Source organism: Pseudorasbora parva, chromosome 1 (assembly GCF_024679245.1).
Source record: "Pseudorasbora parva isolate DD20220531a chromosome 1, ASM2467924v1, whole genome shotgun sequence".
Lineage (NCBI taxonomy): Eukaryota > Metazoa > Chordata > Actinopteri > Cypriniformes > Gobionidae > Pseudorasbora > Pseudorasbora parva.
Window position 1 is genome coordinate 52353342 of NC_090172.1, and position 27443 is coordinate 52380784.

Below are 27443 nucleotides of genomic sequence, written 5' to 3' on the forward strand. Positions count from 1 at the left end.
ACCACAGACTGTGGAGCAACTGTCTTATATCAGGCAAGTTTGGGCAAAAAATCCACGAGCAAAACTGCAAAAATTAGCCCAATTCCCAAACATTTAAAAAGTGTAATTAAAAGGAAAGGTGACACAGTGGGAAACATGTCTCTGACCCTACCTTTTCAGAGTGCAATAATCATAATCAAAATTTGTTTATATTTAAAAAATACAATTAAGTTGTTCAGTAAAAACATTTAAAATATTTTCTTTTGTCAGTTAAATAAATTTGAAAGGAGAATTAACAAATCACAGTTTCTTGATTTTATTGGATTTTGCTAAACTTTTCTCCACCCGCTATTAGAACATACAGAAGATGTTAATTCAGAACCTTTATTTGGCTACTTTTCTAGTTTTTAAAGCAACAGTAATTTATATGGATAGGCTACATGACAAAAAGTGTTAAAAAATGTCCTTTTAATTATTATTTTTTACAATAGTCCTTATGGTTGCAAATCAGCATTACTCTTCTGAACAATGACATTCTTATATTATCAACAAGAGAAGTAGGCCTATAATATCCATTATGCATTTCAAAAATATTTTATTTCACAAGGTGGAGCTAGTTTGCAACCAATAACAACCAATACCATCAAAGGCCTGGAATTTGTACTTCAGCTGTTCTAAACAAGATAGTTCAACCCTTGGCATTGTATGGCCACTGTATGTAACGTTAGGACCAAACATCAGAAACATTTACTACAGCAAACTGAGCTACAGCATACAAAAACAAAACAAAACAACAATTTTTAACATTATTTTTTAATATTATTGCTTATTTAGAAACATGTCTGATTGGTGGGAAAAGGTAAAAAAAAAAAAGTATGAAGGCCTATATCTAGGACATATTTGCTACAACATGTTTAATATGGCAACTAAATGTATCTGTTGATGTTATGATCAAGAAAATACAATACCGTAAGAAGGTGGAAGACATTGTGGTCAAATACAAAATACTCTGTGTAACTTCAGATGTGGATCTGCCTTCCCCTCATTTGCAGCCAGTACATCACTGCTGCTCGGCGGCTGAAACGTGCACTCGAGGAGCTGTTATAACAAAGAGGCGGTGCTCCATGACGCAACTGCGTATTTAGCCAATAGAGCGCGCCATATGTAAATGAGTTCGTCTAAAGCAGGAAGTGCGTTGCGACTCACTCTGTCTGTAGATGAGACGAGAAGGAAGAAAATGCTAGAAAGGGGACCGCGGATAATACAACGTTAAATAAATACACCGTGTCCTAACGAGAGAGCACAAATCTGCATTTGACCAATACAGGAAGGGAGCTGTTTGTGATCGATTGGGGAGCGAGGTATGATGCGTTCATCTGCACTGAATAGATGCGTTTTTCCTACTACTGTAGGGGTGTCGTCTCATTTTCCTGTTTACACTGCTCATCTAAACAACATTTTGCTGTTTTTAACATAGCAGTCTGTTTTTTTAGTGTAACAGCCTAGTGTTTTTTCATTAGCTATGTCTTATGTAAATGTTTGTATATATGTCATATATACGTAACGTTGTCCATCACACTAACATCATCATTGACAGTTAATTCCTGTTTTACCTTTTTGACATCTGCAATGCAATCTTGTTTTCCATAGACATGCTTATTCGCACTGTATATAAATATTAAAACCATATGATATAAGTCAGTATGTGAGTGTGTTTTGAAGTAAAGGCAGATACTGGGCCTTATTTTACGGGATACACTTATCACCACACTGTCACGATTACCATAACACCATCATGAAGTGTGTGTTTAACTGTTTATATGCTGTAATAATATAATAATGCAGATTTTCGTATTTAACACCTTGATAATTTCAATGTCAATAAAACAATGTTATTTAGTTTTCTTTATAAATTGAATATATATATATATATATATATATATATATATATATATATATATATATATATATTAAAGTAGAGATGTACTTTTAAAAGGTGGGTGTATATACAAACATTATATATTTACGCTGATATGCTGTATTATAGTTAATATCTATCTAAACATTTAAATATGCATTGTATGAACAGTAAGCAAAGATTTATGATGCTGATGTTCGAATGATATATTGACCTGTTAAGCATTATGTAATCAGATTTAGTGATGTTATTAATGACATTTGGTAAAACAAAATGGTTCTATATAATTTAATCATACATATTTAATTATATTTCACTTCAAGGTGATTCTTGCTCTTACATCATTTCTTATAAGATTACATGCCATATTTGGATTGTCTTGGATTATCTTTGATCAGTGAATGTTGCTTTGTAGTTTACTATATTCACTTTATTCATTCAGATTAATTTCACACTTAATAACAAGAACTTATTGCATGTTAAAGGGCTTTAAAAAAAATTATACTGTTTTTTGAGGTCAATTTATGGCGTTATCATGGTTTTTACATTCAAAAACATTATAATGAATATTAAAGGGGTGATTCCGTGGGTTTTTTTATAGGCTTGGTTGTGTTTATGGGGCGCAATATAACATATCTTAATACTTTTTTCTTTTTTACACCATATTTTTCTTATATTTAACCTTTATTCCACACCGCTGTCTCCACTGCCCTTTGAACGGCTCGTTCGCTTCCTGCTTCTATGAAGCCCATCCCTCCGAAAAACGCAATGGTCTTAGATTGGTTAGATTGCCAAATATAGTTTCCTATATTTTTATTGGCTGAAGTGCCAAGCACAGGTTGTCTGGAAACGCCACGCCCCTTACCATTACCGGCCGTTTTTGTAGGCAATAAACTGCCTTAATTTTAAAAGACAATCTCTCCGTTTGCATTGAACTTTCAGCGCTGTAACTTTGCAGATACTGTTTATGCTCAAGCAGCAACATTACACACTAACTAAAGTTAAAAAAGTGAAATCGCATGCAACCACCCCTTTAAGTAATAGGCTATTTTCTACCCTGATTTTATGCCTCTCTCCTGGAACGCTCTGTTTTTATGGGTGTGCCACACTGAAGACTCGGAAGTAAGCGGCCACTGTTATGATTGGATAAGATTTCATGAGCTTCAGCTCCCTTGTCTGTTCACATGAGGGATTGGTTTGAAAGCATGTGGAAGACCAAAAAGCGGAATGAATTGCCTCAGGGCTCGCAAAATAGCTTTATCAAACAAACACAATGATTTATCTCTCATCCGCCATTAAGGCAGTGTTTCACCACACTCTGATGTCACAGTGAGGCACATTCCCAGATCAAGCGTTTTCTGAGCCAGCTGTCAAGAAAAGCTTTTCTTTGACTAACAAGGACGTTTTCAGCCCTGAAACTTACAGGATATTCTTATATTACCATGACCTTTCATATATCAAAAGCTCAAGGGAAAGTTGATTTCTCAATTCATGACACCTTTAAGACCGTAATGAGCATGGTCACAGGGAATCAAGTTGACAGGTGCATTTCCTCACAATTAAAAATTGAAGTGTTTCTGAGTTAGCAGGGCTAGATCAAGTACCATGTGCCCTGTGCCCTGTGCTTTAAGATTATCTCATTGGAATCAAGACATTTCTTTTAATTTAATTTAGCACTTACATTAATTAAACTCCTTTGTATTCCACTAAATAAAGAAAATCGTTTATGTTTGTTATGAGATGAGGGTAAAAACTGCAATTTTTGGGTGAATTATTCCTTTAATATGCGTACAGCTGCTAGTTAAGTTATTAACATGGGCTATGAACGTCACACTAGTGTATACGTTAGTGTAATCAGCCTTATCTAATCTTATCATTTCTAATGTGTGTCACTGTTCTTTCTTTCCCCTTCTTCAAAGAATTGACCAATCACTGTGACCTAAAATCCACGCCTATAATATCCTCAATCTTCATCAGAGATCACATTCAAGGAACCCATCTAACCTATAAAGTAAGTGACTCCATCAGTTATTATCCACTAGCTAATGTTGTTTGTATGGCTGCCCCCTAAAAGCCTATTCACATCAAGAACGATAACTATAACGATGGCTATATTTAGTGTCCACCTCAACCCCTAATATCGTTCTGTTTATTATAAGCGACTTGAGCACTGCAGATTTGTCGTCAGCTGCTTTAAATGCTCAAGCTCTTTTAAAGTAGGATAGATTCTGATTGGCTGTCAATGTTTTTATCGATCTCAAAGTGATTCCAACGATATTGTTTCTCTTTGTCATTATCGTTATAGTTGTGGACTGCTATTCTTCTATATTTTGGTCTTTATCGTTATAATTATCGGGCTTCGTGGGATTTATTAGTTGATGAGGAGAACCAAATTTGAATTAGTCATTTTCGTTAACACGGCTGGGTGTGTGTGGTAATTATGTTGGGCAGGAAATCCAAACTTTTGCCTATTGTTCATTGACCTCAAACATGGCTAATGCCACTTTACCTGGCTGGTCGTGCTAACATTAATCTAAATGATATGCAATATTATTAGGTGCATAATATCCAGGTGTTTGTGCCTGAGTGTTTCTCATAGACTGTAAAAAAATATGGACTAGTGTCCGTGACGTCACCTATAGGATTCCGATGAGCCGTTCTGAAGCGTAAAAGTAAAGACGAGCTGGCCGTTGCCATCTTGCTAGTGCGTCATCGCGAGTCACACCCAGATAACAGAAAATGGGCAAAGAGGCGGGATGTGGGCGGAGCTTAGGCGGCGCAATTACTATAGACGGCGGATAAATGGCTATCCACCTGCCTCTCTCAGTAATCACACCCTTAATTATGCAGAACTTTAAGGCTTTATGTAATGTAAATGAATGAGTTATAAAAAAAAAGTTTTTTTTTAGGGCAACTGTGCCATTTTGTACTTGCCTGCCTGCACATTGAAATAGTTTTAACCAGATCTTGCCACATAAAGCCTCATATAATGTTATGTGACTTCATATATCGTCCTTGTTTCTTCTTCATTATTTTGGAATTTTTCTCAAGCATAGCATCAGTCGTCTGTTATTGTTTATTTCCAGCGTAAACATGAACCCTCACGAATCGGAGGTGTACACTGTGGCACCGGAGATGCCCGCGATGTTTGACGGCATGAAGTTGGCGGCGGTGGCCACAGTTCTGTACGTTATCGTCCGGTGCCTAAACTTGAAAAGTCCCACAGCTCCACCAGACCTCACTTACCAGGATACAACACTCAACCACTTCCTGCTCAAGTCCTGTCCTATCCTGACCAAAGAGTGAGTATGACAGTTTAGATTATCATTTCACTTCAGTATCTTCTGGGTAAACCACATCTCAGAATAGCTTAGAGGCTGTTCCTGTAACTGCACTGCTTTTAGCACGTGGTTGCTAAGACTAATGCGGCGCTCCAAGAATCACTTGCATAAATATATGATACCGTTCAAAAGTTTTGGATCAGTATGATTATTTTTTGTTGTTGAAATTAATACTTTTATTTAGCAATGACGCATTAAAATTGACCAGAAGGGACAGTTGTGACCTTTATAATTTTAACTTTCTGTTCCTTAAAGAATTTTTAAAAAAATTCCACAAAAAGTATTGTGCAGCACAACTGATAATATTGATTCTGATTTCTGAAGGTTCATGTGACACTGAAGGCTGCAGTAATGATGCTGAAAAGTCAGCTTTGCATCACATTAATTACATTTACATTTTAATTAGTTTTTAATTTGTAATAATACTTCACAATATTATAGCATAACTGTATTTATGATCAAATTATTGCAGGCTTGGTGAGCATAATAAACTTATTTTAAAAATATCAAAATCTTAGCGAACCCAATTTGTTGAAGTCCGAACTTACAGTATAATATGCATTTCCATAGTTTTATAACCAAAAAGTGCCATGTTTTTGTACATGGCACCATGGTAATTCCATGTTTCCTAGACATGTATCAAGGTGATATTATAGTATTCTTCGTAAAAAAATCATGGTATATAAATATTGTTAGCATCAGTACTATGGTTAACTGTACATTTCTTATTTATAGCATATAAATCAATAAAGTCAATTTTATTTATATAGGGCTTTTACAATGACGATTGTTTCAAAGCAGGTTCACAGTGTTAAAATATTACAACAAAATTTGATTCGGCTGTACGGTCATTCTGGATAAAACAGTGATGTTATCAACTTATTTTAATTTATCATATAGCGACAATGTTGGCAGATCAGTATTATTGTTTATACAATTAATTAAGACCTAATACATTTTATTTGGATATTTAGTTGAATAATTTGCATCGAAATGTTAGTGTCTCCAACTGAGCAAGCCCAGCCAAAGGCGACAGTGGCAAGGAACCAAAGCTCCATCAGGGCATAATGGAGAAAAATAAACCTTGGGAGAAACCAGACTCAGTCAGGGTGTCAGTTCTCCTCTGGCCTATTATCAAACGGTGTATGATTATTATTCTGGCAACCTTACAGGTCAGAAATCATATTAGATCGGAATATTCAAAATTTCTGGGTATCACGCAAGAGACGGGTTTATTGAGGATAACGCGTCAATTACACAAGAATATGAATATTTGAAGGATAGGTGTTCATTAATATTTTGAATTGGCTTAGATTTTTATTTTATATTTTCAGTTTCCACTTTAATTTTAGTTTGTTTTAGTCATTTTGTTGTGGACAAATTACTTTTTTTTTATATATATATTTTTTTACATTTATTTTTAGGTTTAATTTTATTTAAGTTTTAGTCATTTTAATATTTAAACTTATTTATTTCAATCGGTTGCAATGCAACATTTGAAATTTTCAATCAATTTTTTTTAAAGGGGGGTGAAATGCTGTTTCATGCACACTGAGCTTTTTACACTGTTAAAGACTTGGATTCCCATCCTAAACATAGACAAAGTTTCAAAAACTAATGTTGGACATTTGATGGAGTATTTCTGTGTTAAAAATACTCCTTCCTGTTTCTCACAAGTTTCGGCGAGTTTTTTTCGAGTATGGCTCGACTGGACGTTAATAGACTGGAAGGTCCTTGTATGGGCCGTACGGGCTCTTCTCCCGGTAGGGTGCGCGCGCGCGTGATTAGAGCGAGAGAGGAAATGCACGCCCATAAACACTCTCTCAGCTGCAGATCCAGTCGTCCGTGAACACTTATGTCAGTTATAGTCCGCGCCGCGCTCCACTTCATTCCTCCACTTTGACATTAAGCGACTTCAACGCTTCAGCACAGCATTCCGGGAAGGCAGCGCTGCATTTGAACCGATTTGATCGCAAAGTGGATCTCCACACTCCAAGAAGTGTGCTGTTGACGGAGCGGTCCCAGCGATAAAAGTTCGGTCCTGCTTTGGAAGCAGCCGGTGAATAAAACTGCTTTAAATGTCTGTGCTGTTGCTTATCGTCACGTGAGTAAACATCAGTAAACGACACGAACGCGTGCTTTGTCATTCAAATGCCCTAACGGACTTCATTGCTGTTCTATGTATAACGTTACACTAGTCTGACGTGCAAAACCGTTTTGCTTGCTACTGCTAAGGTTTAGTCCCATACAATAATCCATAAACCGAATCATGTCCTCATAAACTGCGAGTAAAGACACACAAATGTTGAGAGGCCACTAAATACAGTACATAACTTACCACAGAGACGGACGTCCTGCTGTTGTTCTTTCTATTTCAGCCTCCGAATTAGATTCTGGATCATATCTATTAGCTGAGATCGATAGCAAGGGTTTCTCCACGCTTGAGGACGTCACCGCTTTGTGCGCGATCGTCATTCTTTAGCTCCGCCTACACGATACGCCTCCAGGCGGTCGGTTTTTTCCGGAAAGACTCGGTACAGCCCATATTTCTTTTATAAATATAATAAAACTAAAGACTTTTCGGAGATATGAAGGATGCAATACTACTCTATAGGTACTCAAGATTGACATGAGACTGAAACTGAGTGTTTCACCCCCCCCCCCCCCCTTTAAGTTTTGAATTAATTATTTCAGCTTTATTTTAACTATTAAAACAATTTTAAAAACACACTTTGATGAAATATAGGCTTTTCCATGGTCAGAACTCACAACAACTCATTTTCGTGCAAACAGTGAGGTGTTGCTTTAAGAATTTATTGTGAGCTGAAACGACATATGGTTATTATACTGTTTATATTTGAGGCCAAGACAAAGCGTGTATTTCCAGTAACATCAGCAGAAATGTTTTTGTACCTGCTCTGTCTGCTATTGTGTGGTGTAATACAATTGACAGGGTGATTTATCAAGGCACTGTTAGTCTTGGCAATATTAATGTTTCAGTTCCACGTGATAGTTATCGTTCGTTTACTTGTAGCACAGAATTGTAGCACTACTATTAAAATGAGAAGCATGTCTTCTCTGGGCCGTTTTGAACACTTTGACCTCCGAAGTTGCGATATGCATCACGTATGTCTGTTGCACTGTGCGGGTGGGTGTTTCTTTTGTAATCCAAAGTGACTCTAGGCTGGTTATGTAATCATTATTTTCCAGTACAGCTACTACACTAGGGCCCAAAAGATCAATCGACATACAAAAGCAACCCATTGTCCGTATTTAACCTTATCTCTTCAGGCTACAATGAACTTTTCCAATGTTTGTTTGGCTTGCTAGAGGATTGTCCAGCAGAACGCCTTTTAAGAAAACAACAGCTTTAGACCGTTCAGAGTTATTTTTCTAGCGTTGGTGATAGTCAGGCATGCCTGTGATGTTGCGTTGTGGGTCTGGACTTTGGAACATTATTAGGTGTGTCACGCCAACGCAGCCCTACTGCTGCATGCTTCTTGTTTTGTTTTTTTATCTTTCATGCTCGCGGATGACTGCAGCTCAGTCAACAAAGAGAGGAATGGTTCAAGATGAAGTAAACGGAACAAAAAAGAGACTAGACAGTTTCTAGACATTTCTGTTATTAGTTAGGTAATACTCAAGCCTTGTTTGCCAACATTCCAGGTTATTTTAAGCAAGTTTGTATTGTGTTGCCTTATTTATTCGCCCCAGTGCTTTCTGAACTTAACTCACCTTAAATGTCTTGTTTTTTTATGGTAAAGCTCTCTGTGCTAAGTGTGCTGATCCTCTTGTCTTCTTATATGACCATGTCATGGTGAGCAGATTAAACCAGCCAGGCTTTCATTCCCCCATCTCATAACCGATATTTAAGGATAATCACATGTAATAGACACTGGTTATGTAGCTACGCTCGAGGCTGTATCGTGAGAGCATCTTATGTAATACTTCAGGAGGTGTGGAATTGATCGCAGGGACAGTGAGAAATGAAAGATGTGGAAGGTGAACAGTGCACTTTGTTTACTGCTGTTTTTAGCCTCACTTTGTGGAAATGAACAAGGTTTAAGTGGCATCAGAGAATGTTATGCAAGGTTACAGCTCGAAACAGGGATGCTCAAAGAAATTAGTCGTATTCTGAAATGTTGTCTTGTGATATTCCAACAAGTTACATGTTCAAACGGTAATATTGTAGAGGTTTTGAGATCACTTGGTTATTTGAGGAAATCTTCTTAAAGGGACAGTTCACCCAAAAATAAAGTATCCCATAGGGTTGTCAACGAATATTCTAAATTCAAATATTCGAATAGTTTTTAAAAAACGAATTTCGAAGGTGAAAATTAATATTTGAATTAAAAAAAAAAAAAAGCGGAAAAAAATCGCCCGCCACGGTAGTAGAGGCGTGGCTGTCTGCTTTGCGAGTGAGCGCGCGGCTGAGGGTTCAGGGACAGGTCACAGGAGTCGCACTGTCACTGCTGAAGTTGACTCGTCTTGCAGGGAAGATGGCAGAAAGTGCAGAGCTTAACTCGACCGCAGCAGAGAAAGAGATTTTAACTCCAAAATCTAAAAAGCCATGTCTGGAATTACGTTGGATTTTGGTCGGTAAGAGGTAAAATTGTTGAGCCGCGAGATAGTTATATGCAAGCTATGTAAGATGCAGTTAGCATGCCATGCCTTTTTTTTAATGTTAAACAGAAACATTACTAAAGTGTAGGCTACTGTACTGACTGAAGAGATATGCATGAATAAAGGATAAATGCACTGCTTTCACTGGTGGGATTATTTACCATGTCATGGAAAAAGCTCCATGTTTAGCACAGCTCGCTCGGAGCGCTCAATATGCTGTAAAACTTCAATTAATATTAATAATATTTGTTTCAATCACTGAATGAAGCCTGCTATATTTGGGACAAGACTCGCAAGTCTCGTGACCATAAATTGCTTGCACAAAACTCTTGATCAGCACTCAAAGTTTGTTCATTTAAACCATTATCGAGAGAGCGAGAGAGCGAGAGAGATATGGATGGTCTGCGGTCTTGGCCATTAGTTAATTTATATATAATAATAATATAATTTATAATAACAATCTACTTGTTTTTGTGTAAGTAATACGTTGTCAAATATGTATAAACTTAAATAGACAAACTATACAAGTAGTTAATGTCTCTTTGTATTCATTTGTCCTGTTATTGACGTAATGCGTGTTATTGACAAAATGCGCGCCCAGATGTTCGAATAGTTTGAATATTCATGTTTGTTTTAGAGGGAATATTCGAACGTCATTTTTGAGCAATTTTGACAGCCCTAATATCCCATTAGTTGCTCACCCTCAAGTCATCCTAGGTGTATGTGACATTCTTCTTTCAGACGAATACAATCAGAGTTATATTAAAAAAAATGTCCTGGCTAATCCAAGCCTTATAATGGCAGCCCAAAATTTTAAGCTCAAAAAAGTGCATCCATCCATAATAAATGTACTCCCCACAGCTCCGGGGTACTAATAAAATGTTTTATCAATAAAGTCCTTCTGAAGCAATCATTATCACTTCAATATCACTTAATAATCAGGTTAAAAATACTAGTACAGCAAAAAAAAAAAAAAAAAGTGCTTAGTCTTTTATACTCACCAAGGATCACATATGATCACAAATACAGTCAAAACAGGACTAATGCGAAATATTGTTATAGATTAAAATTACAGTTTCTATTTAAATATATTTACAAATGTAATTTATTCCTGTGATGCACAGCTGAATTTTCAGTCTTCTGTCACATGATCCTTCAGAAATCATTCTAATATGATGATTTGCTGCTAAAGATTTTTTTTTTTACTTTAATGCTGAAAACACTTCTTGTGGAAACTGAGATGCATTTGTTTTTCAAGATTCTTTAATAAATAGAAAGTTCAATAGAACAGAATTTATTTGAGAGCTTTCCAACATTGTTAAGGTCTTTACGGTCACTTGATAAATGTAGTAAGTATTCATTTCTTACTGTATGGTAAGGTATTAGTTATGCATGACTTGAGATCATAGAAGTGGCGATCGCAAGTAAATATGCCCTTAGTTTTATTCACTTATTATAACTACTTACAATTTAGTATAATTCATATAATTACTATTGAGGCTTTTTCAGTTGTCAGTGAAAAACCTTTCTCTATTTTGGTGTTTTTATCACAGTAACTGCATAATTTATTTTCTTTAAAGACAAACCGGCAGCTAATAAAAAGGCTTTGCACTGTTTTACTTCATCCATCCCACACAAGTGCAATACCCATTATCACTTCATGAGCACATTTCACCAGTAATTGTGTTGTTCACAGATACATCCAATTAATTTCTATGAGACCGACAACCTACAAGCTTAGCAAAGGGTCAGTGTGTAATTGGTTAAAGCTTAATTGGTGGGCGGGACTGTTACATAACTGCAGCGTGCAGCTCTGTCATGCCACATGGTGACCTGTCCCAGTGCCTGCTGTTAGTATACAGACCTAGAAACAGACCTAAAGCGCTGCAGAGATGTGGGAATCTACACTTATTGTTCATAATCATCAGAAAAATATGCACACTCTGCATGTTTTCTTTTGATGAAAGATGAACCTATAATCTTAACCATTGCATTGAAAGCAGTTTCTTTTGTTTTTGACCTAAAATGACTGATGTCACCTATTACACCTATGCTGTTTGTTTTCTGAGTGGACTTTTTATGTTTTAAGAAATAGTCTGTTCTGCTCATCAAGGCTGTATTAATTTAATTTAAAGGGGGGGGGGGGCACTCAGTTTCAGTCAATCTCATGTCAGTCTTGAGTACCTATAGAGTAGTATTGCATCCTTCATATCTCCGAAAAGTCTTTAGTTTTATTATATTTATAAAAGAAATATAGGCTGTACCGAGTCTTTCCGGAAAAAAAAAACGAGCGGCTGGAGGCATATCGAGTGGACGGAGCTAAAGAATGACGAGTGCGCACAAAGCGGTGACGTCCTCAAGCGTGGAGAAGAAAACGCTACCCAGATTCAACTAATACATATATGATCCAGAATCAGATCCGGAGGCTGAAATAAATTGAACAGGAGAAACAGCAACAGTAGGACGTCCGTCTCTGTGGTATGTACTGTATTTAGTGGCCTGTCAACATTTGTGTGTTTACTCACAGTTTATGAGGACATGATTCGGTTTATGGACTATTGTATGTGACTAAACCTTAGCAGTAGCAAGCAAAATGGTTTTGCACGTCAGACTAGTGTAACGTTATACACAGAACAACAAGGGAGTAACCGTTAGCTCATTTGAATGACGAAGCACGCTTTGTGAGAACGCTAGGTTTATGTTTGGGTGGTTTTACAATAAACAAACTGACACCTATAGTAGTCAGCTAAACAAATGTATTTAAACACACACCATAGATCGCATGCTCCATTGATAAATTAACTAACGTTATACACAATCGTGCTGTTTACTGATGTTTTAATTACGCGACGATAGACAACAACATAGACATTTGAAGCAGTTTTACTCACCGCCTGTTTCCAAAGCAGGACCGAACCTTTATCATCACTGCTCCGTCAAAAACACACTTCTTTGGTAACTGTTGATTTGGTGAAGTCCTGTGACAGCAGTGACCGTGGAGATCTACTTTTGAGACGCGACTGAAGCGATGTTGTGAAGCTTCCTGTCATTTCTGCGTTCAAATGGGTTCAAATGCAGCGCTGCCTTCCCGGAATGCTGTGCTGAAGCGTTGAAGTCGCTTGATGTCACCCATAGGAATAAAGTGGAGCGCGGCGTGACAGAAGTGTTCACGGACGACTGGATCTGCACCTGAGAGAGTGGCGCGCGCGCACCCTACCGGGAGAAGAGCCCGTACGGCCCATACAAGGACCTTCTGCTCTATCGAGGTCAAGCCGACCCATACTCGAAAAAAACTCTCCGAAACTTGTGAGAAACCGGAAGGAGTATTTTTGACACAGAAATACTCCATCAAATGTCTAACATTAGTTTTTGAAACTTTGTCTATGTTTAGGATGGGAATCCAAGTCTTTAACAGTGTAAAAAGCTCAGTATGCATGAAACAGCATTTCACCCCCCCTTTAAGATAAAAAAACTGTAATATTGTGAAATATTATTAAAATGTAAAATAACTGTTTTATATTTGAATATGTTTTAAAATGCAATTTATTTTTGTGATGCAAAGCTGAATTTTAATCCTCATTACTCCAGTCTTCAGTGTCACATGATCCTTCAGAAATCATTCTAATATGATGATTTACTGCTCAAAAACATTTATGATTATTATCAATGTTGATACAAGTTGTATAAAAAATATAATTTTAGGATTCTTTGAATAGAAAGTTCAAAAGAACAATATTCATCTTAAGTAGAAAGCTTTTGCAACATTGAGCAAGATTTTTTTTTTTTTTTTTTTTTTTGCTTTTGGGAAAGAACATTTTATTCATAAAGGATGCATTAAATTGATCTAAGGTAACAGTAAAGACATTTATAATGTTACAAAAGATTCTGTTTAAATTAAATGCTGTTCTTTTGAACTTTCTGTTCATCAAAGAATCCAGAATTTTTTTTTACACAACTGTTTTCAACATAATAATCATAAATGTTTCGTGAGCAGCAAATCATCTTATTAAAATGATTTCTGAAGAGTCATGTGACACTGAAGACTGCAGTAATGCTAAAAATTCAGATTTGCATCACAGGAATAAATTACATTTTAAAATGTATTAAAATTGAAAACAGTTTTTTTACACTTTAATAATATTTCACAATATTACTTTCTTTTATAAAACAAATACCGCCTTGGTGAGCATAAGATACCGCTTCTAAAAACATAAAAAAATGTGGCAGTGTAGTTGAGCACAAAATCAAATCCTAAACCTTAGATTTTTCATATTCTAGGTACATTCCTCCTTTGCTATGGGGTAAAAGCGGTCATCTGCAGACGGCCCTCTATGGAAAATTGGGTCGGGTCAGTTCACCACACCCGTTCGGCCTGCGCAAATATCTGCCCATGCAGGACGGAGCCACGGCAACCTTTGACCTCTTTGAACCCCTGGCGGATCATCAGTCCGGAGGTCAGTGCCACGTATTTGGGTGCATTTATTCTGTAACACTACACTGCTATGTGGAAACCTGATAAATGAAAGTCTCGTGTTCGGGTTCAAGGAGAAAGTATCACTTAAATGACATTTGAATAGTTTGCTTACTCATCTCGCTTCTGAAAAAGTTATTAAATAAATCAACAGTCATGAAAAGATCAATGTGAAATGCCATTTGCAACCATTTTACTTCTGTAATGTGAGTAAAACAGGATATTATTTAGAAAGAGAACTTGCATAAGACCAGGATTCTTTTTTTAAAGAAAGTAAATGCTTTGTTGATTTTATGATAAATACAAGACAGAAATTGAATTAATAAAACATATAAGTAAATAAAACATGCAATATGTGCTATTGCATCATGTCAATGCATTAGAAAGTGGAGTTTATGCAGCTATATTGTTATACAAGCAATGTATTTTGCACTTGTTTGCTTTGTGCCAGTATTGTGATATTATCTGGAAAAGTAAAGATAAACGCACTGCATATGTTTGTTAATAATGTTGCCAACTCAAGGATTTGCATGTATTTGTCTACATGTGTAATACCTTCCATAGCGAGTGCTCTTAATGTTTTGTGTTGGTTTCACAGAGGACGTCACAATGGTCATCTGTCCTGGCATTGGGAACCACAGTGAGAAACACTATATCCGCACCTTTGTAGACCATTCGCAGAAGCAGGGCTACCGCTGTGCTGTGCTCAATCACCTCGGGGCCTTACCGAACATTGAGCTCACCTCCCCTCGCATGTTCACCTACGGTACGAGACTTTTAGGGATTATGAAGAACAAATGTGTTTATTCAGGAAACGTCATATTTCTAGAGTGATACTAAAGCTCTGTTGGGACGGGTTTTTCCCGGGGGATGTTTGAGAAATTCATGTTTCACCGACGTACGTTGCGATTTTAATCCTGTCTGAATATGCCATGTGTGTGTTCTTCTTGCACAACCTGTCCAGGGCGAATTACCTACTCTTTTTCAAACTCAACGGTCCTCTGAGAAATCGAATCTGTCCGAATAAGAGTGTCTGTGATTGCCGATATTATATTATCATAATGCTTCTCCTTTTGATTTTTGACCAATCTGAGATATCGTTTGTGCAAAACAAACACAAAATCTTTCGCGTGCTTTCATATTTTCATGTCAGCCTGTACCTTAGTGTTTTTATAACAGTTAAGACATTTAATTTAATTTAAGTAATACGTTTATTTTATTGTTTTTTAATTTAATTTAATGATTTGTTTATTAAATTTGATCAGTCTTTTTTTTTTCAAATTTCTTTTTTTATCAGGTGTGATTATATTTATCTGATTTTATTTGTGTTATTCTATCAGGTTTTATTTGATCAGATTATTACGGAAGAGGATTAGGGCCAAGCTAAAAAAAATAAAAAATAAAAAGCATCTCGAGATTAAAGTCATTATAATACAAGATTAAACTCGTTAAATTTTGAGAAAAAAAGTCAAGATACAACCTTGAGAATAAACTCATTAAATATTGAGAATAAAGTCGTGTTTTGAGAAAAGAGTCAGCTTGGAAATCATGTCTAATGAAAGGAACTCTCATTGTAGTTCCAAGTGTACTAACGATCATAGAATTATATAATATACTATTATATATATACTATAACACACACACACACACACACACGCATATATATATATATATATATATATATATATATATATATATATATATATATATATATATATATATATATATGTTATAGTTATATAATGTATATATTTTATAGTAGTTTGGTTTTCTATGTTATAGTGGCTAAATATTTGTTTCTTTCCACAGGTTGTACTTGGGAGTTTGCAGCAATGGTGGGCTTCATCAAAAAGACATATCCCCAAACCAAACTTATTGTCGTGGGCTTCAGTCTGGGGGGAAATATCGTCTGCAAGTTCCTGGGAGAGAACCGAACCAACCAGGAGCGGGTTCTGTGTGCTGTTAGCGTGTGCCAGGGCTACAGTGCACTAAGGTGAGCCACTCTGTTCTCTGACAGAAGCAAAATAATACCTGATGTCGCTCCTGAGGGGTGTGGAACAGGGATCCATGAAGCCAGGGTTGGGCGAAATGCCCAGATGAAAATGCTGCCAGATTGCTTAGGGTACAAGTTGGACCGTTTTACTACCGCTGTCAGTGGACTCCGACTGAACTCTAGATAAGAACTAACAGTGTATATATTGTACTTGGTTATTTAAAAGAGGCACAGCACAGATGGTCTCAGTATTGTGTCAACGTTGTTTCCTCCGCTTTACATTTGCATATTGCATGAAACTCAAGCAAAGTCAACACACACTGTTTGTACATTTGTGTCTGCATGTCTGTTAGCCTGAATTGTGCCTCCATTATACCACTCTTTAAAAATATAAGTGATGTAAACTGTTTTTCTAGGGCACGTTTGGACCTACTAAAAGGAAGTCAAATGTACTAAGCACCTTTATTTCAACATTAAATGAGGAACTTTTTGACAAGCATCATCTGGCCATAAAAGCTTTATGTAATTCAAAAGATTATTTTTAAAAGACATTAATACTTTTATTGACCATGGATACATTCATTTAATCGAAAGTTTCATATATAATGTTGAAAAGATTTCTATTTCAAATAAATGCAGTTCTTTTGAACTTTTGAACAGCAGCAACTGTTTTTAATTCAAAATATTTGAATGATTTGTGAAACTGAAGACTGGAGTAATGATACAGTATAAGTTAAATACTAACTTAAAGTTTGCATGATATGTAAATCTAATTTGATAACTTCTTAGACCCACAAAAAAGCCATTGTGTACTTTTCCGACTGGCTGTAAAGATGTCAATGTTGGCATTTCGAACATAAAGAGCACCATAGCAACTGGTCTAACAATTATTGTACACACGGAACATCACTGTCAGAGAATAAGCTCGCGAGGTCTGTTTCGCTGAGCAGAAGCAGTTCTGGAATGCAGTGGATGTGTTTGGACTTCAGTAAATCTGAAGCCACACCTTTGCTGTCTGTTCTGTTTGCCAGCAGCTAAGCTAGGTTTTTCTACAGCGTGTCAGCACACTTGGCACTGCCCAACAGTCTAGCTCTGCCTTCAGACAGGATTACTGACTCTATAAAGCCTCTGCTAATCTGCTCTCCCAGATTATCTGACAGATTATTAGATTCAAGATCCCTTTTAATGCACTTTATGAATTTAGCTGGAATTGATATTGTAGGGCTCATGCATATCATAATTGTTTATATTTTATGTATTTATATTTTTAACACACACACACACACACACACACACACACATATATAGTTATTATTATTTAATGACTTTTTTAAATTTATTTTTACTTTATTTGGTTAATATTATTTAGTGATTTTAGGCATCATAACATTTGATGAAATTCAAGTATGAAAAAAAAAACTTTTTTTTTAAAATTGAAAACGTGTGTGTGTGCATTTTATTACAGGGCTCAGGAGACGTTTCTGCAGTGGGATCAGTGCCGTCGTTTCTATAACTTCCTGATGGCTGACAACATGAAGAAGATCATATTGTCCCACAGGTACTGTTCGTCCTGTCCTCTGCATCGAATCTTGCCAGACGTCACTGAGAGCAGTGTTGAGTGTCCGGCTGTTATGTTCACTCTTCTCCTGAAACTGTTATGAGCTCACATGTTCTTTTGCAATTAAGTCATTAGGAGACCTCAGAATAACTTACAGTATGATGACTCAAAAACAAGATAAATTTACTGCCTTCTGAGTGGTAAGAGTATGAAAATCTATCCACTGACTTGTCATTTTATCAGAGTCAGCAAGGCGTTTCTTTTTCTGGGTCAACAGGAGCGTCTTATTCGGTGTGGGCTCCACTAAAATGGTGGATGCAGATCTGAGCCGGCTCTACACTGCCACATCCCTCATGCAGATCGATGACAACATCATGAGGTGAGTGCAGGGAAATTGCTAAATGTGAGTTGTCATTTTCTGACAGTCTTGTGAAACCGAGACAAGACATATTTGGGACTTGAGAACAAATAGTATGTACTCTTTTTTTTTTTTTTTTTTTTTTTTCGGGTTATTTTAAGTCACATTCTCTGAAAATGAATCTTCAATCAGCATTGTCAAATTGTTTTGTGCTGTTATTTTTAGAATACCACATTTACTATAGCTATTGTTAACACGGTAATATTGTGCTAATATGCTGTGCCATCACTGAGATTTAATAAGAAAATGTTAACAAATTACACCAAGGCATTTAAACAATACATTTATTTACATGATCTAATTTAACTCCTTTTCTGCCAGCAATTTTGAAAAATGTTGCCAGCCACCACCAGCATTTTTGATCATTTTTACCAAACTTTCATGGCCCCCAGAATATTTTGTTGCATAAATATCTGAACCTGATATCTGAATATCTGATCAAGAAAGAACAGACTTTTTGCTTTTAAACAACATCAAAAAAGTTTTATTTTAGCGTAATGCATTCTTTTTTTTCTATCAACACTTTCTCTATCAACAAGTTCCATGACAAATGCAACACTCATAATTAATACAGTCATGTGACATGAGATCATTAGAACATTTTTTTCCCCTCCATATATAAACAATGATTTTATCACTTGTTTTTGCTGTGTTTTTATCTGTGTTTTAAATTAGTACTCTTTCAGAAGATGTGTAATGGCGCCCCCCAGAGAATTTAACACTTACATTTAATTTAATCAAGAGTGAAAACATGGAAAGTCGAAATATTCCGTCAATATAAACTTTCCACGTCATTGATGAAATGTTCATTTATGAGACAACAGCTACGTTTCATTTGAAAGGCTGCATACGTCAGAGGCGGTCTCATTTAAAAAAAAAGTAACTAATAAAATTGACAGAACATAAATGGAAATAAATGCGTATAAGCGAATTTGCTCTCCTTGCTGCTAAATACATTTATTTTTTACTTCTGTTGATTGCCCAGTGGTGAAACACTCGTTGAGGATTTGGACCAAATTCAGGAAATCACTTGGGTTTTTAGGATCTCTTCTCAGCCCTGTTGCCTGTAAAATAAAATGTTCGCCTTCAGTGCAAGATGGATCATTTAAGAATTGTTCTGATAAGGGGATACAATGTTTCAAATACTGTAATTTCCTTCTTATTTTACAATCTAACATTTACTTTTCTTAAATGAGACCGCCTCTGACGTATGCAGCCTTCAAATGCAGCCTCTGGAGGATGCAGCCTTCGAAATGAGACACTGCTGTTGTCTTATAAATTATGGAACATTTAATAAATGACGTGAAAAGAGTTAATATTAAATTTTACATATATACAAATATGTTTTTAACATTTGAAAACATTAAAGTCCCTGTGAACTAGAAGTTGCAACTGACTTTAGTGTTGTCATGTATTTCTAAGTGAACCGGAATATTGAATAGAGGTTTAAAGAGTATTTTATTCTGTGTATTAACTTGCACTGATAGACTAGTAATGTACGGTAACAAAGTAAATGGTCAATTTTGATTTCATGATGCCTTTAATGTACTCTGAACATAAATTAAAAATGAACAGTAGAATATTTATAAATTAACCTAGAATAATAAATTATATAAAATGTATATTATTAGCTCTTGAGATCTGATGTTTATGTATTCAATTTGTAAATGAGGGAATAAATATTCAGATATAGTTTCAGTACATGCTGTATGTTAGTAGGCGGTATACTCCTAGTATAGCAAGATGTCAAATTTGTTTTTTAGAAAATTCCATGGTCACAACTCTCTGAAGGAATACTACGAGAAGGAGAGCTGTGTTCATTACATTCATAATGTGAGTAAAATGATAATGGAATTTAGTGATACATTTTAGAGAGTCTAAGGAAATACCATTATACAGTGTATGTGTGTTGGTTTCCTGTTTATGACAAGTTTGTCTTGCTGTTTCAGATAAATGTGCCTCTGCTGCTGGTGAACTCTGCTGATGATCCGCTTGTCCACAACACGTTGCTCACCATTCCTCGCACACTCGCAGGTACAGAACTGCATACGTTCATTAGTTTGAAAAATTATTATTTTTATCCAAAGGAAATGTGCTTGACCATGAGATATGTGCCACCAGATTGCTATAACTAATAGTAAAGCTGAAGAGATGATCTGTTCGTGATGATCGCTGCCAATGAAAACTCTCAAATTCGTCATGCTGCATACATAATATTTGGTTAAATTGATAATCATGATCAGTTTGCTCAGAATTATAAACACAAATACAAACGGGCTGTTTTTCATGTAAATTAACACTACATTATGAAAATTGGTAAAACAAGACACTTCTCTTAAACAGCATTAAAACAATTAATTTCCTAATAATAGTTCCAATAATTACAAATTACATGAATGTTTTTCTATTAAAACAACACACAGAGGTTGTGTAAATGCATTTATTCTGTGACAACAATCACAAACGATATAGTTGAGATCCATGTTTGGATTTATTACAGTTCATCACCTAGAAGGTTGGATGGCAGATTTATTCATGTCATATGACAGAATATAGACTGGCTGATTTACACTTATTTAAGAAGAATATCTCAAATGGAGATCGCTAAACTCCAGCTTACTTGTTTGTGTTTTCAGATCATCTATGGTGGCACTTGTGGCAGTTAGGTAGAGCACGTGTACATGGTTGCTAGATTGCGAAGATTAAATAAAAAGTCTGGGCAGGAAATGTTCATATAAGTATCATTAACTTAAGTTTTCCACAGACCTTAATTTACTCATAAATTGAAAAGCCACATTATAAAAACACTATAAAAAGGAACCACTGGTAAAATTAGTCTTCTGTGTTTTGACGTCATCCCTGCACCGCTGTATCTATAGCATTGCTAGCTGGTCTCCAGGGTGTTCTGGGTGGCTAGGGTTACTTACCAAAATAATTCACCATAGTCTCTATGACTGCTTAGTGATTTAATGCAATATAGCCTGTAATGGACTGAAATGTTTGCTTCCCCCCCCCCCCCCCCCCCCCCCCATTGTGCTCTTAACTTTTTTGTTCGTCTTCTTATTTACCTCTGTGTATATTTGATATTTTCAGTTAAACTTCTTATTGATAGATTTTTGACTTATTTTGTATTTTATATAATTTTTTAGTGTGCAGATTACATTTATTTCTCCATTTTATATATACATTGAATCAACACACCCAACAAATACTTTTAAATGCATAAATTGGCACAGAACATTATTGCTTTTTTTTTTGTCTGTCAGTAAAGTCACAGCACATCTCTCCCCAACAAGCTGCATGATTTGAGGCATTATTACATACAGACTTTACATACACACATATATACACATTATACACAAATATATATATATTATCACATTTCTATCTTTAAAGAAATGGTTCACACAAAAAGAAAAATTATGTCATTAATTGCTCACCCTCATGTTCCAAACCCATAAGACTTTTCTTCATCTTCAGAACTCAAATGAAGATATTTTTGATGAAATCCGAGATATTTCTGTCCCTCGGTTGACAGCTATGCAACTACTACTTTGGCACTTCAAATAGTTCAAAAAGAGAGGTTGAATTGAGAATAAACCTCATTGGTTCTCACACGTCTAGTGAACATGCTTGAGTTTTCGTTTACCACAACCGATGTGTGAGTTGTTGAATGTTTATATGTCAGTAAAAGTCTAAATTCAATCTGTTCATAATATAAAGCGATAAATCTCTTCAGAAAATTTGGACTAAACTAATCGATTCATATGGATTCGTTTGGATTAAACTTATGTAGCTGTCCGAGGAGGGATAGAAAAATGTAATCAAAAACACAGGTTTGGATCGACGTTAGGATGGGTAATTAATGACAGAATTTTAAACTTTGGGTGATATCTTTTAGTAGCAATATTGAAAATGATGCATGCCTTAAATGCACCACCTAATTCCCCTTTGTATCTTTTTCAATGTGCTGTATTTTTCTTGTCATTTGCATTGCTTCTCCTACTACTTCAGCATGCCTACAGCCTATTTCCTCAGTGATCTTTTATTAGATTATGACTCATATACCCAAAACATCCATAATTACTACAGAGTCCCACATAAATGCATGTGACATAAGATGAGATCATTAGATATGTTTAAACATCCTCGTATATATAATAAATATCATGTGCCATAAGGCAAGCTATGACAAACTCTGATGGTCAACATTGGTGTTTTGAAACCTCTTGTTGCTCGTTGTTTTAGGAAGAGGTTGAAACCTGAATGTTTTCTTGTGCGTGACAGAGCTCAGTATTGTTGACCATTACCTTGATCTAAAATGACTCATGTTGTCATAAGATTGTCATCACACCGCCTACGATAGATGCTATTCTCTGTATTTGAGTTGTTGCAATTCTGAGAACCGCTGGTTCATTTGTCACCTTCCAGAAAAGAAAGAGAATGTGATCTTCGCACTGACGCTGCACGGTGGACACCTGGGTTTCTTCGAAGGCGCTGTGCTGTTCCCTCAGCCCCTCACCTGGATGGACAAGGTCATTGTCGGCTACGCCCATGCCATCTGCCAGTGGGAGAAACAGAAACCACCGTGCCAAAGTCAAGGAGCCCATTCCGGCGAAACCAAATGCCAAGACAGTAAATCCTAACCGACCCCGGCTCCGTTTCACCTCCACTGAGACATTTTCACCGTGCACACGAGGGATCGGACGACCATTTTCAAGCGTTCACTGTCACTGAGGAATATGTGTTTCTCTTTTGTATCACGGTTTATCAACGACATGAATCGTAACGACTTTTCAAAGGAGAAGGCGGAAAAGCCACTCGATGACCAAAAACAATCAAATAACCTGTGTAGCGAGGACACCCTTTTATATTTACTGTAGTTTGTAGTTCTTTATCTCTTGCCCTCTAAGTAGGACACTAAAAACTGATTAGGTCACTGCTAAATAGGATCTAACAGAGCTGAGTGAATCTCACAAAAACATCCAAAGTCAAAAAAGGAAAAGAGGGGGAAAAATGTTTGGGGGGAGTAATATAGTCATTTTGCTTAGTAGAAAAAAACTGTTTTTTGGAAAATCAAGCAATATCACATTACTCCCAGTAATGTTTTACTGTAATACAATAGTTTAAATCAGCATAAACTAAAGGCAGTGCAAAACTATAATTAGAATTCAAATGATAAAAAAAATTTTTACCCCTCATGATATTACAGAGGAGGAGATTGTATGCCAAGATAATGAGAATTGCTATCACAAAATAAGCCGTTTATTTTTCAGTGAAATATTTCCTTCCTTTCTTGTGTTTTCTTGACCTCTTTTGTGAGATTCACCCAGCCAGCCATCTTCTTAAACAGACCCTTCGAAACTTCGCTGTACGCAACACGCGAGTTTATAGGAAGTAAGTGTTATGCAGGCACTGTGTGCCTATGGATATGACCGGCACGCTGTTTGAGTGCATATAACCGTTTGATATTACGCGCTATCTTCGGTTTTTGGTCTGGTGACTGTTTAAGCACAGGCTAGCGTTCATGTCGCTCATATTTTAAAACTAACTAGACCTTCGCAAGTATACCAGAGATGTATGAATCTCTATGTACCAGGCCTTGTCGGTTGAATCCAAGTCACATTCCTAGTTGATCAGTTTTTGTTTAGCACTTTTATATAACGTTTGCCATACAATCTGTTATGCTGTCGTTAAGAGTCTTTTCAGACTTGCTGACCATGTTAAAACTAGAAATTAAAAATTAAAACAAGAAGGAGGTATAAAATCTTGACTTAACACCTTGATGATTCCTCCCGATCACAAACCCACTATGATACCGCAAGCACTACGGCCCAGTTTTAGATGGCGAATCCCATTGCGTTCAAGTCCTGCTGGAGAACAGCAGACACTGTTGCTGCAGTATTGATCTGTGTTTGTGGAGAACCATTGAAATTGGTAGAACTAGATTGTGTAACGTGTTGATTTGGGACCCAGTGGGAGACAACAGTGCATTGCTAGGTGCATGTCTGTGAAAACTGGTTGCTTAAAGGGATTTGTGTTTTATTGTATTGTTTAAAAAAAAAAAACTTTTCTTTATCTTATTTTCATTTCACTGTTTTGTGCAATTACTTGATACGTTTATGTGTTTCTTTACTCTTGGTATCAAGGCTGTCTGAAATGGAACTAATCTTTTTTTGTTTTGTTTTTGTTGTTGTTGCCCACTTGAACAATCTAATGCAGAGGGGGGAATATATAAGATATGTTTAAATTTGAAGGGAGCATATAAAGTGTTGTTTCCAAAGGCCTCTGCCGATTCTCCAGACTCTAAAACCTTTAACCCAACGGTTTAGAGCAGTTCGTTTTGTTTCAGGGAAGCATCACATAAAGGTGAATTTCACAAAATGTCCAGGTCATATTTCACCCCAGAGTAAAAGGCAAGAAAAAAGACATTTAAAATGATACATAATTAAACATTTTGGCAGTTCTCAATATTTCACCAAGAATTTATAAAGTTTGGAAACATTACTATTTTATGCTCATCATGGCTGCATTTATTTGTTAAAAATCCACAAAAAACAGTAATATTATGAAATATTATTACAATTTAAAATAATGGTTTTCCATTTTAATATATTTTAAAATGTATTCCTGTGATCAAAGCTGAATCCCTATTTTTTTTTTCTGAAAGAAATGTATATTTTTATTCAGCAAGTGCATGTTAAATTGATATGGATAGCAAAGATTTATATTGTAAGAAAATATTTCCATTTCGAATAAATGCTGTTCTTTTCAACTTTTTTCATCAATGAATCCTGAAAAAACTATCACCGATTCCCAAAAAATATTAAGCTGCACAACTGTTCCCAACATTGATAATATTCGAAATACTCTGTATATTAGAATGATTTCTGAAGGATCACGTGATACTGAAGACTGGAGGAATGATGCTGACAATTCAGCTTTACCATCACAAAAATCAATTATATTTTAAAGTTTGTTACAATAGAAAACCCTCATTTTAACCATCAGTTTTTTTTCTTCTCTGTATTTGTTATCAAATAAATGCAGCCTTAGTGAGCATTAGAGTCTTCTTTACCCATTCAAAATAGTACAGTTTCCAAACTTTTACGGAACATTTATGTGTTTTTATTTTGGGATGAAATATTACTTGGCCATTTCTTGACATTTCATTATTGATTATAGTCATGCTGCAGCTGTGAAAGAAAATGACGAATCTTGCACAAAACTATTTGCTTTTCCAAGGGAGAAAGTGGAAAAGCCATTTGATGACCAAAAAAATAATCAAACTGTGTAGTGTTTAGTATTTTGTTTAATTAACAGTTTAGTAAAGATTTGTCACCAATTGCCGGAAACCCTCGGTCATATGTTGTGAAAAATTTGCATTTCTTAATACGTAATTGCCTTTATTATTATTATTAGTGTTTCGTTGTCAATAGTGATACATCTTCTTAAAGGAGAAAGTGTATCAGCACTTTTTAGTGTTATAAGTGTCAAAAGACGAGACTGTTTTACCAGTTTTCAGTTGAAATGCGCCCCCTGTGGGTTAGCGGGTATAAAAGCACTGAGGTGAATGTGCACTTTCACACTCAACAGCTCTCAACTGTTCCAGTTTAGAAAATCTCATCCAGATATTTAGTATTAACTGGTTTAGAGCGAACATTAAACTCCCCTCCGTTAGGTCTTGTTGTGTGAAGTTGTTCTTGTCTTATTTCTTAAACCTTTGGAAAACAGCAAAATCGTGTTGTAAGTCTAGAAAGCTCCCGATAGGGTGTCAGTGTTCGGCTGTTTCCAGTGATCGGATCTGTTTGGCCTTTTACACCAGCACAAATTCAATCTCTGCTGTCGCTCGATCCAGTTTGCCTTTCAGAATGTCGCTCGCTCACTTTTTGCACAAAAACAAAAAAAAAACCACATGCTTATGTTGTACATCCTCAGCAAATGTTAACCAAATTTGTTTGATTTGTATTTTACATTAATTTCTATGTTGTTGTTTTTATTCTTTTATGTACAAAAGTATGATTGTAAATGTGTACGTTAATGTTTGCATCATATCACCACGTCTGCTTATGAAAACTACCAACAAACTTGCATTGGCTGGTAAAAATATAAATGTTTAGTTGAAATGTATTGTTTATGGAAACCAAGGAACATTAATTTGTTTGATGATCAGCAATAACACTGAATTATTTTCTCTTTTTCTCCACGCCAAACCGAGATCATTAGCTATTGTGTCAAATGGAGGTTAGAGAAAATGTATTCATGCTGCAGTCACCACACATAGGAATTATGAAAAGAAAGTGAAAGGCCATATATATATATAATTATATTTAAAAAAAAAATATTTGTCTATTTGCAGAATATAGAGTATTCAAGATTTTAGACTGACACTGCCCAATGCCCCTGTAATCTCACTGGAAGGGATTATTTCACCGAAGAGCACTAAATCTTCCTATTTTGACCCACATTCTCATTACGGTTTATTGCGTTTGATGGATGTTTTTTGAATGTCATTTTTATGACCTCAAAACCCCATGCAGCATAATATCTCAATCACTGGTGTGCTTTTTGATTTGGAAAAAAAAATGGTGTGTGATTGAATAATTTATTATTATGAGAATGGTTATTGTGTTCCAGAAATAAATTATTTTCTTGTTTAAAAAAAAAAAGTTGCTGTTACATTGGTATTTTCTCTTTCAGATAAACCCACTTTTTAAATATTATAGTGCATGTGTGTGCGCGCATATATATATATATATATATATATATATATATATATATATATATATATAGTAAGGCTGCATTTATTTGATTAAAACGGAGATATATAATTATTTCAAATAATGGTTTTCTATTTTAATACACTTAATTTATTTTTGTGATGCAAAGTTGCATTTTCAGCATCATTACTTCAGTCTTCAGTGTCACATGATCCTTCAGAAAGCATTATAATATAATTATAATGGAAAATAAACGATTACTATTAATATTATCAATGTTAAAAAGAGTTGTGCTGCCTAATATTTTTGTCTAAACCGTGATTAATATTTTTCAGAATTTTATAACATTATAAATGTGACACTTTGATCAATTGAATGCATCCTTGCTGAATAAAAGCATTCATTTATTTCACACTGACCCC

General features: G+C 35.6%; 1 protein-coding gene across 1 annotated transcript; it reads left to right on the forward strand.

Annotated features, from left to right (window-relative positions):
- The first annotated feature begins 1162 nt into the window (after positions 1–1162).
- abhd2a (abhydrolase domain containing 2, acylglycerol lipase a) lies at positions 1163–26979 on the forward strand. The gene is made up of 11 exons (XM_067445168.1): positions 1163–1340; positions 3817–3908; positions 4984–5199; positions 14140–14315; positions 14931–15098; positions 16142–16325; positions 17791–17883; positions 18161–18262; positions 20065–20134; positions 20251–20335; positions 22733–26979. Exons 3-11 carry the CDS (start codon positions 4991–4993, stop codon positions 22945–22947), a joined length of 1302 nt encoding a protein of 433 aa, XP_067301269.1. The 5' UTR covers positions 1163–1340; positions 3817–3908; positions 4984–4990; the 3' UTR covers positions 22948–26979.
- The last annotated feature ends 464 nt before the right edge of the window (positions 26980–27443 follow it).

Coding starts and splice junctions, on each gene's coding strand:
- abhd2a (XM_067445168.1), top strand. CDS start 4,991: ATGAACCCTCACGAATCGGAGGTGTACACTGTGGCACCGGAGATGCCC. Junction 15,099..16,141: donor CCCTCGCATGTTCACCTACG/GTACGAGACTTT, acceptor TTCTTTCCACAG/GTTGTACTTGGGAGTTTGCA. Junction 20,135..20,250: donor GTGTTCATTACATTCATAAT/GTGAGTAAAATG, acceptor TTGCTGTTTCAG/ATAAATGTGCCTCTGCTGCT.